Source organism: Ranitomeya variabilis, chromosome 1 (assembly GCF_051348905.1).
Source record: "Ranitomeya variabilis isolate aRanVar5 chromosome 1, aRanVar5.hap1, whole genome shotgun sequence".
Taxonomy (NCBI): Eukaryota; Metazoa; Chordata; class Amphibia; order Anura; family Dendrobatidae; genus Ranitomeya; species Ranitomeya variabilis.
In genome coordinates this window covers 268,427,979-268,447,805 of record NC_135232.1, presented here as the reverse complement: position 1 = coordinate 268,447,805, position 19,827 = coordinate 268,427,979, and the positions used below count along the sequence as shown (strand labels likewise).

Genomic DNA, 19,827 nt, shown 5'->3' with positions numbered 1-19,827 from the left:
CTATGCGAGAATATATAAAGGAGTCCTTGGAAAAGGGACATATTCGTCCTTCGTCATCTCCCTTAGGAGCCGGTTTTTTCTTTGTGGCTAAGAAAGATGGCTCTTTGAGGCCGTGCATTGATTATCGGCTTTTGAATAAGATCACGGTTAAATATCAATATCCGTTGCCACTGCTGACTGATTTGTTTGCTCGCATAAAGGGGGCCAAGTGGTTCTCTAAGATAGATCTCCGTGGGGCGTATAATTTGGTGCGAATTAAGCAGGGGGATGAGTGGAAAACCGCATTTAATACGCCCGAGGGCCACTTTGAGTATTTGGTGATGCCTTTTGGTCTTTCAAATGCCCCTTCAGTCTTTCAGTCCTTTATGCATGACATTTTCCGTGATTATTTGGATAAATTTATGATTGTGTATCTGGATGATATTTTGATTTTTTCGGATGACTGGGACTCTCATGTCCAGCAGGTCAGGAGGGTTTTTCAGGTTTTGCGGTCTAATTCCTTGTGTGTGAAGGGTTATAAGTGCGTTTTTGGGGTTCAAAAGATTTCCTTTTTGGGATATATTTTTTCCCCCTCTTCCATCGAGATGGATCCTGTCAAGGTTCAGGCTATTTGTGATTGGACGCAACCCTCTTCTCTTAAGAGTCTTCAGAAATTTTTGGGCTTTGCTAACTTCTATCGTCGATTTATTGCTGGTTTTTCTGATGTTGTTAGACCATTGACTGATTTGACTAAGAAGGGTGCTGATGTTGCTGATTGGTCCCCTGCTGCTGTGGAGGCCTTTCGGGAGCTTAAGCGCCGCTTTTCTTCCGCCCCTGTGCTGCGTCAGCCTGATGTTGATCTTCCTTTTCAGGTTGAGGTCGACGCTTCTGAAATCGGAGCTGGGGCGGTTTTGTCGCAGAGAAGTTCCGATTGCTCCGTGATGAGACCTTGTGCTTTTTTCTCACGTAAATTTTCGCCCGCCGAGCGGAATTATGATATTGGGAATCGGGAGCTTTTGGCCATGAAGTGGGCTTTTGAGGAGTGGCGTCATTGGCTTGAGGGGGCTAGACATCAGGTGGTGGTATTGACTGACCACAAAAATCTAATTTATCTTGAGTCCGCCAGACGCCTGAATCCTAGACAGGCGCGCTGGTCGTTGTTTTTCTCTCGGTTTAATTTTGTGGTGTCCTACCTGCCGGGTTCTAAGAATGTTAAGGCGGATGCCCTTTCTAGGAGTTTTGAGCCTGACTCCCCTGGTAATTCTGAACCTACAGGTATCCTTAAGGATGGAGTGATATTGTCTGCCGTTTCTCCAGACCTGCGGCGGGCCTTGCAGGAGTTTCAGGCGGATAGACCTGATCGTTGCCCACCTGGTAGACTGTTTGTTCCTGATGATTGGACCAGTAAAGTCATTTCTGAGGTTCATTCTTCTGCGTTGGCAGGTCATCCTGGAATCTTTGGTACCAGGGATTTGGTGGCAAGGTCCTTCTGGTGGCCTTCCCTGTCTCGAGATGTGCGAGGCTTCGTGCAGTCTTGTGACGTTTGTGCTCGGGCCAAGCCTTGTTGTTCTCGGGCTAGTGGATTGTTGTTGCCCTTGCCTATCCCGAAGAGGCCCTGGACGCACATCTCGATGGATTTTATTTCGGATCTTCCTGTTTCTCAGAAGATGTCTGTCATCTGGGTGGTGTGTGATCGTTTCTCTAAGATGGTCCATTTGGTTCCCCTGCCTAAGTTGCCTTCTTCTTCCGAGTTGGTTCCTCTGTTTTTTCAAAATGTGGTCCGTTTGCATGGTATTCCGGAGAATATCGTTTCTGACAGAGGTACCCAATTCGTGTCTAGATTTTGGCGAGCATTCTGTGCTAGGATGGGCATAGATTTGTCTTTCTCGTCTGCTTTCCATCCTCAGACTAATGGCCAGACCGAGCGGACTAATCAGACCTTGGAGACATATTTGAGGTGTTTTGTGTCTGCAGATCAGGATGATTGGGTTGCTTTTTTGCCTTTAGCGGAGTTTGCCCTCAATAATCGGGCCAGCTCTGCCACCTTGGTGTCTCCCTTTTTCTGTAATTCGGGGTTTCATCCTCGATTTTCTTCTGGTCAGGTGGAATCTTCGGATTGTCCTGGAGTGGATGCTGTGGTGGAGAGGTTGCATCAGATTTGGGGGCAGGTAGTGGACAATTTGAAGTTGTCCCAGGAGAAGACTCAGCTTTTTGCCAACCGCCGGCGTCGGGTTGGTCCTCGGCTTTGTGTTGGGGACTTGGTGTGGTTGTCTTCTCGTTTTGTCCCTATGAGGGTTTCTTCTCCCAAGTTTAAGCCTCGGTTCATCGGCCCGTACAAGATATTGGAGATTCTTAACCCTGTGTCCTTCCGTTTGGACCTCCCTGCATTTTTTTCTATTCATAATGTTTTTCATCGGTCATTATTGCGCAGGTATGAGGTACCGGTTGTGCCTTCCATTGAGCCTCCTGCTCCGGTGTTGGTTGAGGGCGAGTTGGAGTACGTTGTGGAAAAAATCTTGGACTCCCGTGTTTCCAGACGGAAACTCCAGTATCTGGTCAAATGGAAGGGATACGGTCAGGAGGATAATTCTTGGGTGACTGCCTCTGATGTTCATGCCTCCGATTTGGTCCGTGCCTTTCATAGGGCTCATCCTGATCGCCCTGGTGGTTCTGGTGAGGGTTCGGTGCCCCCTCCTTGAGGGGGGGGTACTGTTGTGAAATTGGATTTTGGGCTCCCCCGGTGGCCACTGGTGGAATTGAACTGGTGTGCATCATCCTCTCTGTTCACCTGTTTCCATCAGGATGTGGGAGTCGCTATTTAGCCTTGCTCCTCTGTCACTTCCATGCCGGTCAACATTGTAATCAGAAGCCTTTCTGTGCATGTTCCTGCTGCTAGACAACTCCCAGCTAAGTTGGACTTTTGTCCTTGTTTGTTTTTGCATTTTGTTCCAGTTCACAGCTGTAGTTTCGTTTCTGTGTCTGGAAAGCTCTTGTGATCTGAAATTGCCACTCTGATGTTATGAGTTAATACTAGAGTCTTAAAGTAATTTCAGGATGGTGTTTTGATAGTGTTTTTAGCTGACCATGAAAGTGTCCTTTCTGTCTTCCTGCTATTTAGTAAGCGGACCTCAATTTTGCTAAACCTATTTTCATACTACGTTTGTCATTTCATCTAAAATCACCGCCAATATTTGTGGGGGCCTCTGTCTGCCTTTCGGGGAATTTTCTCTAGAGGTGAGCCAGGACTATATTTTCCTCTGCCAGGATTAGTTAGTCCTCCGGCCGGCGCTGGGCGTCTAGGGATAAAAGCAGGCTACGCTACCCGGCTACTGTTAGTTGTGCGGCAGGTTTAGTTCATGGTCAGTTTAGTTTCCATCCTTCCAAGAGCTAGTTCTTATTTTTGCTGGGCTATGTTCTCTTGCCATTGAGAACCATAACAGGGCTGCATTACACTGCGCAGGGCGCTGCTCTATACTGTGTATGGGGGGACTGCATTATACTCGATGAGGAGGGCTGCATTATACTTTGTCACTCTGTGGGGGCTGCAGTATACAGTTTGTGTGTGGGGGTCTGCGTTATACTCTGAGGTCTACATTATACTGTGTGGGGGGGTCCTGCAGTATAGTCTATGAAGGGGGATGCATTATACTGTGTATACTAATGCAGCCCCACACACACAGTGTACTCTAAGGGGGGAGGCCGTATACTCTGAGGGGGGGCTGAAGTATACTGTTGTGTGGGGCTTCAGTATACTCCAAGGAGGCTACATTACTCTATTAAGGACCATGGGGAGTGCATTATGCTATATGTTCTATATGGTACCTGTGTGAAGGACTACCTGTCACTCTTCCTCAGCCGATGTAAAGAAACTCTGGAACAAGCGTCAAACGACTTCAATATTGTGTGTGTGTGGCGGGCTACATTATAATATGTGTATGGGGAGGCTGCATTATACTCTATGAGTGGGGCTGCAGTATACTATTATGGGGGTGGCATTATAATCTGAGGGGGGCTGCAGTATACTCTAAGGCCCGGGCAACATTATACTGGGTGTGGGGGGCCTGCATTATACTGTATTTGTTGGGGGGCAGTATAGTCTATGAGAGTGGCTGCATTAAACTCCTAGGGGGCTGCATTGTACTCTATCAATGACCATGGGGAGTGCATTATGCTATAAGTTTTACATGGGACCTGCATTATAATTATACTGTATCAAGTCATTCTTCCTCAGTCGGTGTAAAGAAACTTGGGAACAACCGTCAAACAACTTCAATACTGTCAATCACAGTTATTTAACGGCTGGAAATCAGCGCATGTAAATACAACTGAAATGTTTCTGTATGATGGTGCAATGTGTTAGCATTTGGGGCCTCACTTTTTATAAAACCGGCCCTGCCTGTCAGTCAGCGTTGGGGGGCGCAGTTTACTGAGCGGTGACTGAAGCCGGAGGTTGCAGGGATGGATAAAGTCCTTTTCCTCCTGTAGGTGTGGTTCTCCGTGTGGCGGCCGCATGGCTTAAGAAAGCCGTTAACCTGCTGATTAACAGCGGATTTTAGCACCACAGGTTCCCTTTAACATGTGCCCATTCCATAACTCAGCTATGAACTCTGTTCAGTAACTCTGCTGACTCAATCACATGGATTTCCACGGCCGAGCAGCATGCAAGCCTTATATCACCAAGCACAACGCCAAGATGGAATAGCGTACAGCACACGGACACTCGATCTGTGCCCCTTATGCCGTTGCCGCACTATGAACTCCTCGGTACAATGATCATCTACCATATCACTGACTTACAAGGCTGCGGTGTAGGGGCCCCTGGGGGCCACAGAGGACAGTCACCTCTGACCCAGCTACATCCTTTACATCAGCCCGCACACTTCTGACACCATCTATTCAGAGAACACGGCTAATCCACCATTGCAGCAGCTGCAAGTCTCCGAAGATTCTTGCCAAGAACTGCCCCCCACACCCACATCACAAGACCCCCGACTGACCTCGGAACAGCAGCACCTCCTGGTGTGTAAAGGGGATGTTGTTAGCCTTGGCGAAGATGTACACCGCGCGGCAGGGCTGGGAGAGCAGGTCTAAGTACAGGGTCAGTGCCGACATGATGACACACCAGTCCTGCACTCGGCAGTGAGAGGCTCCGGGAAGGGACTCCGGTTACTCAGCAGTGCCCACGCCCACGGCACGGAGCCTCGCCCGCCCCAAGCTCTCACCTATTGCGCTGCCTATGGCTCCATTAGGGTTAATTGCACGGTGTCACATTGTTGCTTCATGGCTGACACATCTCCTCACTGCCGAGATTCCTCATGCATCCTGGTCACTGCCATCTTGTTCTAATCCTCCTGTCAGGATTCTACTAATTTCCTCCCCATAGAGAAACACTTTCTGGTGGAGTTCAGAGTTTTATCCCTGTGAGAAAGCACATGTCAGTCTCATTAGCATAAAATTAGGGCATGTTCACACTGCGTGTCTGTTTTCCAAACAAAAGACGCCTCAGCATTCGTTACTTTTCTCTGAAGTTTTGTAATACTGAAGCGTGTTTTGCCAGCGTTTTGGGGGTCATTTCCTCAGCAGTTTTTTTAATAGAGTTCAAGACTTTTTAAAAAATATTTATAAGAAAATTAAGAAAACACTAGCGTTTATTTTCAGTAAAAAAAAAAAAAACAAAAAAAAAACCTTGGCAGGTCCCATTGACTTACAGTGGGGGCTGTTTACAGCCCCCGATAACCTCCGTCCGCTGTCCGAAGATGTGCGGGCAGTGGGAGCAGCAGAAGAACCAGGAGGAAAGGTGACTCGGGTGAGTATTGTATGTATTTTTATTTTTTATGGGGGGTGCTTTATATTATATAGAGTCTGCCTATTGGGGTGCATTATACTATAGAGTCTGCCTAGAAGGGGTGCATTATACTATAGAGCCTGCCTTTGGGGGTGCATTATACTATATAGAGTCTGCCTATCCGGAGTGCATTATAATATATAGAGTTTGCCAATGGGGGTGCATTATACTATAGAGTCTGCCTATGGGGGGCTGCATTATACTATATAGAATCTGCCTATGGGGGTGCATTATACTATATAGTCTGTCTATGGGGAGTGCATTATACTATAGAGTCTGCCTATGGGGGGGGTGCATTATACTATAGACTCTGCCTGTGTGTGTGTGGAGGTGTAATATACTATAGATTCTGCATGGGGGGGGGTCCTTGTACTATAGAGTCTGTCTATGGGGGTGTGTGCATTATACTATATAGAGTCTGCCTATGGGGTGTATTATACTATATAGAGTCTGCCTATGGGGGTGCATTATACTATGTAGAGCCTGCCTATAGGGGTGCATTATACCAGAGAGTCTGCATATTGACATGCATTATGCTATATAGAGCCTGCTGTTGTGAATTCTGTTTTTGGGCTCCCTCTGGTGGTACTGGTTGACTGGTGTCTTGTTTTTTCCAGTGCACCTGTTTCCATTAGGAAATTGGGAGTCTCCTATTTAGTCTGGCTTCCCAGTCATTGCAGTGCCGGCAATCAATGTTATCAGAGCACCTTGTTGCTTGCTTCCTGCTCCAAGTCTGCAAGTCAGCTAAGTTGAATCTTTGGCTTTTGTGTTTGTTTTGTCCAGCATGCATTTTCATATCTTGTGCGGCTGGAAGCTCTAGTGATCTGGAATTGCTACTCCGGTGTCATGAGTTGACAACGGAGTTAAGGTAATTCCAGGATGGCTGTTCAGGGTTTTGAGGTGACCGCGAAGTCCTCTTTGGTATATTCCGCTATCTAGTCAGAGGGCCTCGCTTTGCTGAATCTATATTCATACTGCGTTTGTGGTTTCCTCTTACCTAACCGTTATTATATGTGGGGGGCTACTATAACCTTTGGGGTTTCCCTGGAGGCAAGTCAGGTCTGTGTATTCCTCTATTAGGGGTAGTTAGCTCTCCGGCTGGCGCGAGGTGTCTAGAGACAACGTAGGCACACCCCCTGACTATTTTTAGTTGCGTGTTAGGTTCAGTATCGCGGTTACCTAAGATACCATCCTTCCTAGAGCTTGTCCGTTTTTTGCCTAAGTCCCTGCCATTGGGAATCATGACAGTATTGCCGGCCTAATGTATTAAGAGTATTGGCTGAAGAAAGAGAGTAAAAGAAGTTTCTGACACTTTTTTTTTTTTTGCTCAGAAGTTCTCCTAGCCATAATTGCAGTCTGCTGTTTTGTTTTTTTTTCTCTCCTCTTAACCCCTGAATGGCTCAGATCTCTGCTGTTGAAAAATGGATATCCAGAGTTTAGCTTCAAACCTAAATGCTCTCGCTTCTAAGGTTCAAAATATCCAAGACTATGTTATGCATGCTCTTGTGTCTGAACCCAAGATCCCTATACCCGAGTTCTTTTCTGGAGATAGATCTCGTTTTTTGAATTTTAAGCACAATTGTAAATTGTATCTTTCTCTGAGATCTCGCTCCGCTGGAGATTCCGCTCAGCAGGTTAAAATTGTGATTTCCTTGTTGCGGGGTGACCCCCAGAATTGGGCATTTGCATTGGCACCAGGGGATCCTGCGCTGCTCAATGTGGATGCGTTTTTTCTGGCACTGGGGTTGCTCTATGAGGAACCTAATTTGGAGATTCAGGCTGAAAAGGCCTTAATAGCCCTCTCTCAAGGGCATGATGAAGCTGAAATATATTGTCAAAAATTTCGAAAATGGTCTGTGCTTACTCAGTGGAATGAGTGCGCCCTGGCGGCGAATTTCAGAGAAGGTCTCTCTGACGCCGTTAAAGATGTCATGGTGGGGTTTCCTACGCCCACAGGTCTGAATGAATCCATGACTATGGCTATTCAGATTGATCGGCGTTTACGGGAGCGCAAACCTGTGCACCATTTGGCGGTGTCTTCTGAGCAGGCACCAGAGATTATGCAATGTGATAGAATTCTGTCCAGAGGTGAACGGCAGAATCATAGGCGCAAAAATGGGTTGTGCTTCTACTGTGGTGATTCTGCTCATGTTATATCAGCATGCTCTAAACGCACAAAAAAGGTTGATAAGTCTTTTGCAATTGGCACTTTACAGTCTAAGTTTATTTTGTCTGTAACTTTGATCTGTTCATTATCATCTATTGCTGTGGATGCCTATGTGGATTCTGGCGCTTCCTTGAGTCTTATGGATTGGTCCTTTGCCAGACGTTGTGGGTTTAGCCTAGAGCCTTTGGAAGTTCCTATCCCTCTGAAGGGTATCGACTCCACACCTTTGGCTAGGAATAAACCACAATTCTGGACACAAGTGACTATGTGTATGACTCCTGACCATCGGGAGGTGATTCGCTTCCTTGTGTTGCATAACTTGCATGATGTCTTAGTGCTTGGATTGCCATGGTTGCAAACTCATAATCCAGTCCTCGACTGGAAAACAATGTCTGTGTTAAGCTGGGGATATTGGGGGGCTCATGGGGAAGTACCTTTGGTTTCCATTGCTTCATCTACTCCCTCTGAAATTCCGGCATTTTTGTCTGATTTTTGTGATGTTTTTGAGGAGCCTAAACTTGGTTCTCTTCCCCCTCACCGGGATTGTGATTGCGCTATAGAATTGATTCCTGGCAGCAAGTTTCCCAAGGGTCGTTTGTTCAATCTGTCTGTGCCTGAGCATGCTGCTATGCGAGAGTATATTAAGGAGTCCTTGGAAAAGGGACATATCCGTCCATCCTCATCCCCTTTAGGACCAGGTTTTTTTTTCGTGGGTAAAAAAGATGGCTCCCTGAGGCCCTGTATTGATTATCGCTTGTTGAATAAGATTACAGTCAAATATCAGTATCCTTTGCCACTATTGACTGATTTATTTGCTCGTATTAAAGGGGCAAAGTGGTTTTCTAAGGTTGATCTTCGGGGTGCGTATAATTTGGTGCGGATTAAGCAGGGAGATGAGTGGAAAACTGCATTTAATACGCCCGAGGGCCATTTTGAGTATTTGGTAATGCCTTTTGGTCTTTCTAATGCTCCTTCAGTCTTTCAGTCCTTTATACACGATATTTTCCGTAAATACCTGGATAAATTTATGATTGTGTATTTGGATGATATTTTGATTTTTTCGGATGACTGGGAGTCGCATGTTCAACAGGTTAGGAAGGTTTTTCAGGTTTTGCGGTCCAATTCTTTGTTTGTAAAGGGCTCAAAGTGCATTTTTGGGGTTCAGAAGATCTTTTTGGGGTATATTTTTTCCCCTTCTTCTGTTGAGATGGATCCTGTCAAGGTTCGGGCTATTTGTGATTGGACGCAGCCTACTTCCCTGAAGAGTCTTCAGAAGTTCTTGGGCTTTGCTAATTTCTATCGTCGATTTATAACTGGGTTTTCAAGTGTGGTTAGACCTCTGACTGATTTGACTAAGAAGGGTGCTGATGTTGCCAATTGGTCCTCTGCGGCTGTGGAGGCCTTTCGGGAGCTTAAGCGCCGCTTTTCTTCTGCCCCTGTGTTGCGTCAGCCTGATGTTTCGCTCCCTTTTCAGGTTGAGGTTGATGCTTCCGAGATTGGAGCAGGGGCGGTTTTGTCGCAGAAAGGTCCCGATTGCTCAGTTATGAGACCATGTGCATTCTTCTCTCGAAAATTTTCGCCCGCTGAGCGAAATTATGATGTCGGTAATCGGGAGCTCTTGGCTATGAAGTGGGCATTTGAGGAGTGGCGTCATTGGCTTGAGGGTGCTAGACATCAGGTGGTGGTCTTGACTGATCACAAGAATCTGATTTACCTTGAGTCTGCCAGGCGTCTGAATCCTAGACAGGCGCGCTGGTCTTTGTTTTTCTCCTGGTTTAATTTTGTGGTTTCATACTTGCCGGGCTCGAAAAATGTGAAGGCAGATGCTCTTTCTAGGAGTTTTGAGCCTGACTCCTCTGGTGATTCTGAGCCTACGGGTATCCTTAAGGATGGAGTGATTTTGTCTGCTGTCTCCCCAGACTTGCGGCGTGCTTTGCAGGAGTTTCAGACTGATAGGCCTGATCGTTGTCCGCCTGGGAGATTGTTCGTTCCAGATGAGTGGACCAGTAGAGTCATCTCAGAGGTCCATTCTTCTGTGTTGGCAGGCCACCCTGGAATTTTTGGTACCAGAGATTTGGTGGCCAGATCCTTCTGGTGGCATTCCTTGTCTCGGGATGTGCGTACCTTTGTGCAGTCTTGTGATGTTTGTGCTCGGGCCAAGCCTTGCTGTTCTTGGGCTAGTGGATTGTTGTTGTCCTTGCCTATTCCGAAGAGGCCATGGACGCACATCTCTATGGACTTTATCTCGGATCTCCCGGTTTCTCAGAAAATGTCTGTCATTTGGGTGGTGTGTGACCGTTTTTCTAAGATGGTTCATTTGGTACCCTTGCCCAAATTGCCTTCTTCATCGGAGTTGGTTCCTTTGTTTTTTCAGAATGTGGTTCGTTTACATGGTATCCCGGAAAACATCGTTTCTGACAGGTGATCTCAATTTGTGTCCAGGTTCTGGCGAGCGTTCTGTGCCAGGATGGGCATTGATTTGTCTTTTTCGTCTGCGTTCCATCCCCAGACTAATGGCCAGACGGAGCAAACTAATCAGACCTTGGAGACTTATTTGAGGTGTTTTGTGTCTGCTGATCAGGATGATTGGGTCGCCTTTTTGCCGTTGGCAGAGTTTGCCCTCAATAATCGGGCCAGTTCTGCCACTCTGGTTTCTCCTTTCTTTTGCAATTCAGGGTTTCACCCTCGTTTTTCATCTGGCCAGGTGGAATCTTCGGATTGTCCTGGAGTGGACACTGTGGTGGATAGACTGCACCAGATTTGGAGTCATGTGGTGGACAATTTGAAGCTGTCTCAGGAGAAGACTCAGCAGTTTGCTAATCGTCATCGTCGTGTGGGTCATCATCTCCGTGTTGGGGACTTGGTGTGGTTGTCTTCTCGTTATGTCCCTATGAAGGTCTCCTCTCCTAAGTTTAAGCCTCAGTTTATAGGTCCTTATAAGATTTTGGAGATTCTTAATCCTGTATCTTTTCGTTTGGATCTACCAGCATCTTTCACCATTCATAATGTCTTCCATCGGTCGTTGTTGTGGAGGTACGAGGTACCGGTTGTTCCTTCTGTTGAGCCTCCTGCTCCTGTGCTGGTGGAGGGTGAATTGGAGTATGTTGTGGAGAAGATTTTGGACTCTCGCATTTCCAGACGGAGACTTCAGTATTTGGTTAAATGGAAGGGATACGGTCAGGAAGATAATTCTTGGGTGACTGCCTCTGATGTTCATGCTTCGGATTTGGTTCGTGCCTTTCATAGGGCGCATCCAGATCGCCCTGGTGGTTCTCATGAGGGTTCGGTGCCCCCTCCTTAAGGGGGGGGTACTGTTGTGAATTCTGTTTTTGGGCTCCCTCTGGTGGTTACTGGTGGTACTGGTTGACTGGTGTCTTGTTTTTTCCAGTGCACCTGTTTCCATTAGGAAATTGGGAGTCTCCTATTTAGTCTGGCTTCCCAGTCATTGCAGTGCCGGCAATCAATGTTATCAGAGCACCTTGTTGCTTGCTTCCTGCTCCAAGTCTGCAAGTCAGCTAAGTTGAATCTTTGGCTTTTGTGTTTGTTTTGTCCAGCATGCATTTTCATATCTCGTGCGGCTGGAAACTCTAGTGATCTGGAATTGCTACTCCGGTGTCATGAGTTGACAACGGAGTTAAGGTAATTCCAGGATGGCTGTTCAGGGTTTTGAGGTGACCGCGAAGTCCTCTTTGGTATATTCCGCTATCTAGTCAGAGGGCCTCGCTTTGCTGAATCTATATTCATACTGCGTTTGTGGTTTCCTCTTACCTAACCGTTATTATATGTGGGGGGCTACTATAACCTTTGGGGTTTCCCTGGAGGCAAGTCAGGTCTGTGTATTCCTCTATTAGGGGTAGTTAGTTCTCCGGCTGGCGCGAGGTGTCTAGAGACAACGTAGGCACACCCCCTGGCTATTTTTAGTTGCGTGTTAGGTTCAGTATCGCAGTTACCTAAGATACCATCCTTCCTAGAGCTTGTCCGTTTTTTGCCTAAGTCCCTGCCATTGGGAATCATGACAGCCTGCCTATGGGGGTGCATTATACTGTAGTCTGCCTATGGGGAGTGCGTTATACTATAGAGTCTGCCTATTGGGAGTGCATTATACTATAAAGGCCTATGGGGGCTGCATTATACTGTATATAGTCTACCTGTGGGAGGTGCATTATACTATATAGTCTGCCTAAGGGAGTGCATTATATTATATGCAGTCTGCCTATGGGAGTGCAATATTCTATATAGAGTTTGCCTATGGGGGTGCATTATACTATAGAGGCCTATAGAGGTGAATTATACTATATATAGTCTGACTATGAGGGGTGCATTATACTAGATATAGTCTGCCTATGAGGTGTGCATTATACTGTATAGAGTCTCCCTATGGGGAGTGCATTATACTATAGGGTCTGCCTATGGGGGGTGCATTATACTATATATAGTCTGCCTATAGGGGGTGCATTATATAATAGAGTATGACTATGGGGGTGCATTATACAATATAGAGTCTTCCTATGGGGGATGCATTATACAATATAGAGTCTCCTTATGGGGGTACATTATACAATATAGAATCTCCTTATGGGTGGTGCATTATGCAATATAGAGTCTGCCTATGGGCATGCATTATACAATAGAGTATGCTTATGGGGAAAGCATTATACAAAATAGAGTCTGCCTGTGAGAAGTGCATTATACTATATGGAGGTCTATGGGGAGTGCATTATATTACACTGCTCAAAAAAATAAAGGGAACACTAAATTCCACATCCTAGATATCTCTGAATGAAATATTCCAGTTGCTAATTTTTATTCATTGCATAGTGGAGTGTGTTCAGCAAAATAAAGCATAAAAATGATCAATGTAAATCAAAATGAATATCCCATGGAGGTCTGGATTTGGAATGATACTCAAAATCAAAGTGGAAAACCAAATTACAGGCTGATCCAACTTCAGTGGAAATGCCTCTTGACAAGGAAAAGATGCTCAGTAGTGTGCGTGGCCTCCACGTGCCTGTATGATCTCCCTACAACGCCTGGGCATGCTCCTGATGAGGCGGCGGATGGTCTCCTGAGGGATCTCCTCCCAGACCTGGACTAAAGCATCCGTCAACTCCTGGACAGTCTGTGGTGCAATGTGACGTTGGTGGATGGAGCGAGACATGATGTCCCAGATGTGTTCAATCAGATTCAGGTCTGGGGAACGGGCGGGCCAGTCCATAGCTTCAATGCCTTCATCTTGCAGTAACTGCTGACACACTCCAGCTTTAGCTAACAGCCCCTCTGCCTTTGGATCAGAGATCCCACAGCATGCCGCAGGCTCCCGATCGCTGCAATGGAGACCCGATGTCGTCATGACGACATCCAGGTCTCCAGACCTGACAGACTTCCTGTCATGCGCAGTGCATGTCAGGAAGTGTCTGAGGTCAGTGTATAGAAGCTGCAGCGCTGACAGCTTCTATGGCATGCAGATCTGCATGCTATAGAAGTGATCAGCCTGCAAAAAATGAGTGTCACATAGTGGGACAAAGTGTACAAAGTGTAAAAATAAGAATTAATTTTTTAAAAATTAAAATAACTTAAAAAATATTTTTTTATTTAAAAAAAAAATAATAATAATAAATCAATATTTATTCCATCAATAAATGAATATTTGAATTAAACAAAAAATCTAAACAATAAAAATATACATATTTAGTATCACCGCATCTGTAACGACCCAACCAATAAAACTATCCCTCTAGTTAACTCCTTTAGTGAACACCATTTAAAAAAATAATTGCTTTATCATCATATCGCCGAACAAAAAGTGGAATAACAGGCGATCAAAAAGACAAATATAAATAAACGTGGTACCGCTGAAGACGTCACTTGTCCCACAAAAAACAAGCTGCTATATAGCTCCATTACCGGAAAAATATAAGGGTATATGCACACGTTGTAGATTTGCCTGTGGAATTTTCTGTTCAGATTCTTCCTCTCTTGCCAGAAAACGCAGGTGCGGATTTGATGCAGATTTTCATGCGGTTTTTCATGCAGATTTGTATGCATTTTTCAAAGCTAAATAAAGATCTATTATTGAAAAAAAATATATTGTGATGTCATTTCTTGTCCAACCTCCTCATTTACATACTCCATTGAAGAATAAGGTTTACACACACAGATATATATAGATAGATAGATAAGAGATAGATGATAGATAGATAATAGATAGATAATAGGTAGATGATAGATAGATCTATAAATACTGTAGATACAGATATAGATAGATGGATAATACCAAGCCTAATGTTTAGTAATAAACAATATAAAATGGTACATAAAGAGTTAAGTAAAGACACACAAAATCTGCTTTATTAAACGCAGTATCTGTTTAATTTTAAAAAAAATGTTTTTTAAAAAAAAGTTGTGGGCTCCCGCTCAATTTTCTGCACCACAGAGGGAAAGCTTGCCTGGGAAGGGGTTAATACCCATGGATCTTCCCAGGCTATGAATATCAGCCCGCAGCTTTATTTTTAGCCTTTACTGGCTATTAGAATAGGGGGACCCCCCCAAAAAAAAAATGACATGGGGTCCCCCTATAATTAATAGCCAGAAAGGCTACGCAGACAACTGTGGACTGATATTCATAGCCTAGAGAGGGGCCATGGATATTGGCCCCCCTGGCTACAAATACCAGCTCCTAGCTGCCCCAGAAATGGCGCAGCTGTAAGATGCGCCAATTTCGGCACTTAGCCTCTCTCTTCCCACTGCCCTGTAGCGGTGGCATATGGAGTAATAACGGGTTAATGTCACCTTTGTATTGTAAGGTGACATTAAGCCCAGTTAGTAATAGAGAGGCGTCAATAAGACACCTATCCATCAATAATCCTATAGTAGTGAAAGAGTTAAAAACAGACACAGCCAGAAAAAAGTATTTTAATATTCTTAATTTCACCATACTTACAACCACTCCTAATTCCCCGAAGCCATCGTTCACCTGCAAAAAATAATAAACCAACAGTATACTCCCTCATCCGACGCCGTCCAATTAATAATGAGTGTCCCACGATGATCTCCCCTATAAAACTGACATCGGGTGATATCACTGCTCTATAGGCCTCCCACGATGCACTGACAGAAGATAATGGCTCCTGCAGTGCATCGCTGAAGAAGTTACCTGAGTTCATTCTCTCGCTTTATGGCAATGCTGCCTGGGAATTTTCTCACACAGCGTTGCCGGCGAGAGAATGAACTTAAAGGGAACCTGTCACCCCCCTGGCGTTTTTAACTAAAAGAGCCACTAATGCTGCATTCTGTGAAGGTGGCTCTTCTTTTTGTGCTCCCTTCTAACGCAATATTTTTATAATTTTTGCGCCATACCTTTAGTCTGTCTGGGGGCACGTCTTTTTCCCCGGACAAAACCGCCTCCCAGCCATCAGTCAGCCCCTCCATGGGCCGGGCGCCGCCTCCTCTGTCTTCAGTAACATACCCGGCACCTGCACTGTGCTTCTCTTTTTTGGGCATGCGCCCTTTGCGCTGCCCTTTGACTCACATAACCTGATGGAATTCATCCCCTGCCTGCGTGTACCCGTGGCCCAAGATCCCGTCCCGCAGTGTGAATAAATCAGAACACACTGATTATGTTCTTATGTGTTGTATGTTATGTGTATGTCCTGTATGTCTGCTGTATGTTCTGTATGTTTTTTGTTTTTTTTTTTACTACTGAACACAGCCATTGTCTGATTGTCTGATGGGACTACTTTCCCATCATCGGCTATGCTGTCACTGTGAGCATTCATTGCCGGGTGGGAGCAGTAGTCCTATCAGACAATGGCTGCCTACACAGACACGCACACAAACAGGGACACACGCACACACACACAGACCCACGCACACCTGCACACAGACACAGATTCACGCAGACACCGGCACACACACATACATGCACATAGCTCTGCCCACACACTCCCTCCTCCCGATCTGCAGCATTTCATCCGTAGATCTTTTTTAAACCTGCAGTTTTGCTGCGGATGTGCCTGACACAATGGAAGTCAATGGGTGCAGAAGCGCTGCAGATCTGCCAAAAGAATTGACATGCTGTGGGGAAAAAAAAGATGCGATTCTGCGGGGTTTTTTCTGCAGCGTGTACACAACAAATGTCAATTTCACATAGATTAACATTGGCTGTGCACCACACTGCGGATTTGATGCAAATCTGTGTACCCAAAAAAGCTGCGGAAACACATCAAAATCTGCAACGTGTGCACATAGCCTAAAAGTTATAACTTTCAGAATAAAGCAACGCAAAAATAATTACTTTTTATACAAAATAGTTTTTATTGTATAAAAGCGCCAAAACATAAAAAAATTATATAAATGAGGTATCGCTGTCATTGTACTGACCCGAAGAATGTGGATGCCTTATCAATTTTACCACACGCGGAGCGATATAAATGCCCCCCCCCCAAAAAAAAAAAAAATTCATGAATTGCTTGTTCTTGTTCATTCTGACTCACAAAAATCGGAATAAAAAGCCATCAAAAATGTCATCTGCCCGAAAATGTGACCAATAAAAACGTCAACTCGTCCCCCAAAAAACAAGACCTCATATGACTCTGTAAGCCAACATATGGAAATATTATAGCTCTCGAAATGTGGTGATGCAAAAACTATTTTTGCAATAAAAAGCATCTTTTAGTGTGTGACAGCTGCCAAACATAAAAACCCGCTATGATTAGTAAATCAAACCCCCCTTTATCACCCCCTTAGTTGGGGAAAAATAATAAAATTAAAAAAAGTATTGCTATTTTCCCATTAGGGTTAGGGTTGGGGCTAAAGTTAGGATTACGGTTGGGATTATGGTTAGGGTTGGGATTAGGGTTAGGGTTGGCATTAGGGTTAGGGGTGAGTTAGGGTTAGGTTTGTGGTTAGGAAAATGGTTAGGGTTGGGGTATCTTGGGGTTAGGGTTGGAGTTAGAATTGGGGGGTTTCCACTGTTTAGGCACATCAGGGCTCACCAAATGCGACACGGCGTCTGATATCAATACCAGTCAATTCAGCGTTGAAAAAGTCAAATGGTGCTCGTTCCCTTCTGAGGTCTGCCATGCTCCCAAACAATGGTTTACCCCCACTTATGGGGTATCGACGTACTCAGGACAAATTGCACAATAAGTTTTGGGGTCCCGTTACAATTGGAAAAATTAAAATTGGGAAACACGGGTATTACATACCTGGTAATGTGTTTTTTCAAGAGACATGACGGCACCACGAGAGAGGGGATCCGCCCATCAAGGACAGGAAACCTTCAAGATAAAAGGGGCGGCTCCTCTCTCCACATCAGTTGTTTTACAGAGTACGAGAGGAACTCCGCTGGTTAGTGTACACATAAATAATACATCCTATACGGCTCTATTCACGATACCCCAGGGAGTGTATAATACAAATAATGCTAATAATGCACCCAACTAATGACGTGATCAAAAGGGTGGGAATATAAGGGTGCCGTCATGTCTCATGAAAAAACACATTACCAGGTATGTAATACCCGTGTTTTTCCATCATACATGACGGCACCATGAGAGAGTTACAGAGATTTGTATTCTCTTTTAGGGAGGGATCACTGCTTGTAACACTCTTCTCCCAAATGTGAGATCAGAGGTAGCAGATAGGTCTAGCCTATAATGTTTAAAAAATGTAGACGGAGAGGACCAAGTGGCCGCCTTACAGATTTGGTCGATGGTAGCATCTGCTTTCTCCGCCCACGATGTCGCCATGGCCCTCGTGGAATGGGCTTTCAGACCCTGTGGAACAACCCTGCCTGCACTACTATATGCTAGAATAATGGCCTCTCTCACCCATCTAGCTATAGTCTGTTTTGAGGCTTTAAGGCCCTTCCTTGACCCCTGGAATGAAACAAATAAAGCCCTCTGCTTCCTCCAGGATTTTGTCACGTCTAGATACTGTAGGATACATCTCCTAACGTCTAGGCAATGGAGTCTCTCCTCTTTCTTGTTACTAGGATTGGGACAGAAAGAGGGTAGGGTTATATCCTGAGCTCTATGGAATCTCGATACCACTTTGGGGAGATATGCCGGATCTAATTTTAATACAACCCTATCGTCCATAATTTGTGTGTAAGGGGGGTCAGATGACAACGCGTGTAAATCCCCCACCCTACGGGCCGATGTAAGTGCCACTAACAAACCTGTTTTTAATGTTAGTATTTTATCTGAAGTTGTATTTAATAGCTCAAAGGGGCTTTCTGTCAAAGCTGTTAACACTAGATTTAGATCCCATGGTGGAGGAGTAGGGGATGGAACAGAGTCAGCTCTACTACAGGCTCAGATAAACCTCACCACCCACCTATTGCTTGCCAGGTCACAGTTGAATAGGTCTGCTAAGGCTGAAATGTGTACTTTGAGGGTACTAACAGCTAACTCCAGATCTAAGCCCTTTTGCAGGAACTAGTATTGCTACTATCGGGACCTCCCCTTCCCGTATTGGCCCTGTGCTGGAGAGGAATTTCTTCCATATTCTCCCATAGATCTTGGTCGTTACTGGTTTTCTGCTGCTGAGCAAGGTGGATATTAACCCAGCTGAGAACCCTTCTTTCTCTAGTAACAACCGCTCAAATGCCAGGCTGTCAAATGAAGCCCGGAGTTCTGCGGGTGGTTGAAGGGACCCTGCGTTAGAAGGTCCTGGTCTTCCGGGAGAACCCACTGGTCTGTCACTGACATCACTCTCAGCCAGTAAAACCATGGTCTTTTCGGCCAGAAGGGAGGTATCATAATTACCCTGGCCTTTTCCTCCCTGATCTTCCTCAGAACTGCTGGAACTAGACATATCGGTGGGAAGGCAAACAGGAGTCCTGACGTCTATTCTATACTGAAGGCGTCTACTGCCAATGGCCTGTCTGCTGGGTTCAGGGAGCAGAACTTTTGAACTTTCTTGTTGGCTTTTGAGGCAAAGAGGTCTACCCTGGGTCTTCCCCACATGTGTACTATCCGTTGAAAAATTGACTTTTTTAGGGACCATTCCCCTTGCCTCAAGTGGTTCCTGCTTAAAAAGTCTGCCTTTATGTTGTCCACACCTCGAATATGCAGGGCCGATAATGAAAGGAGATGCCTTTCTGCTAGAGCCATGAGTCTCTTGGTTATGTGCATCAGTGACCGAGAACGGGTGCCCCCCTGGTGGTTCACGTATGCGACCACTGTTCGGTTGTCTGATAGGATTCTCACATGTTGCCCTGCCAAGTGTGGAAGTAACTTCTCTAGCGCCTTTTCTATTGCTAGGAGTTCCCACTCGTTTGAGGATAGATTTTTCTCCTCTTGAGCCCAGGGATCTTGGACCCATAGCGTGTCTGAGTGAGCTCCCCACCCCCATGGACTGGCGTCCGTTGTGATCACTTTGGAGGCTGTATATGCCCAGGGAACTCCTCTCGGAGATGACTCTATCTGTAACCACCACCTGAGCGACTGGAGTACAGAGAGTGGGAGAATGAGCTTCTGCTCTAGCTGCACCTGAAGTTCCAGGTCGTTCTGCACCACACACCACTGCAGTTCTCTTGCATGGAACTGGGCCCATTTTACTGCCGGTATGCAGGAGGTTAGGGACCCCAATACTGACATGGCTCTTCTTAAAGTCATCTATGGCTTTTTTAAAGTGGTCATAATCATCTGTTCGATTTTTTTCCTCTTTTTCTTCTGGGAGGCGACACTCCTGTGCCACAGAGTCTTCTGTTATCCCCAGAAAATTCTGGACCATAGCTGGCTCTAGTTTTGATTTTTTTGAGGTTTAGTTGCCATTCCAGTGTCTGTAGAGTGTCCATCACTATCCTGACCTGCTCCTGACAGTGAGAAAA

At 45.5% G+C, this 19,827-nt stretch overlaps 1 protein-coding gene across 1 annotated transcript in view; it reads right to left on the bottom strand.

Moving 5' to 3' along the window:
* Positions 1-5,365, bottom strand: part of LOC143814713 (glutathione S-transferase theta-1-like) — a 30,295-nt gene extending 24,930 nt beyond the window's left edge. The window contains exon 1 of the mRNA XM_077293468.1: positions 4,977-5,365. Within this exon, the coding sequence (XP_077149583.1) occupies positions 4,977-5,091 (115 nt within the window). The 5' untranslated portion in view covers positions 5,092-5,365. The remainder of the gene's footprint in view (positions 1-4,976) is intronic.
* Between the last annotated feature and the right edge of the window lie 14,462 nt (positions 5,366-19,827).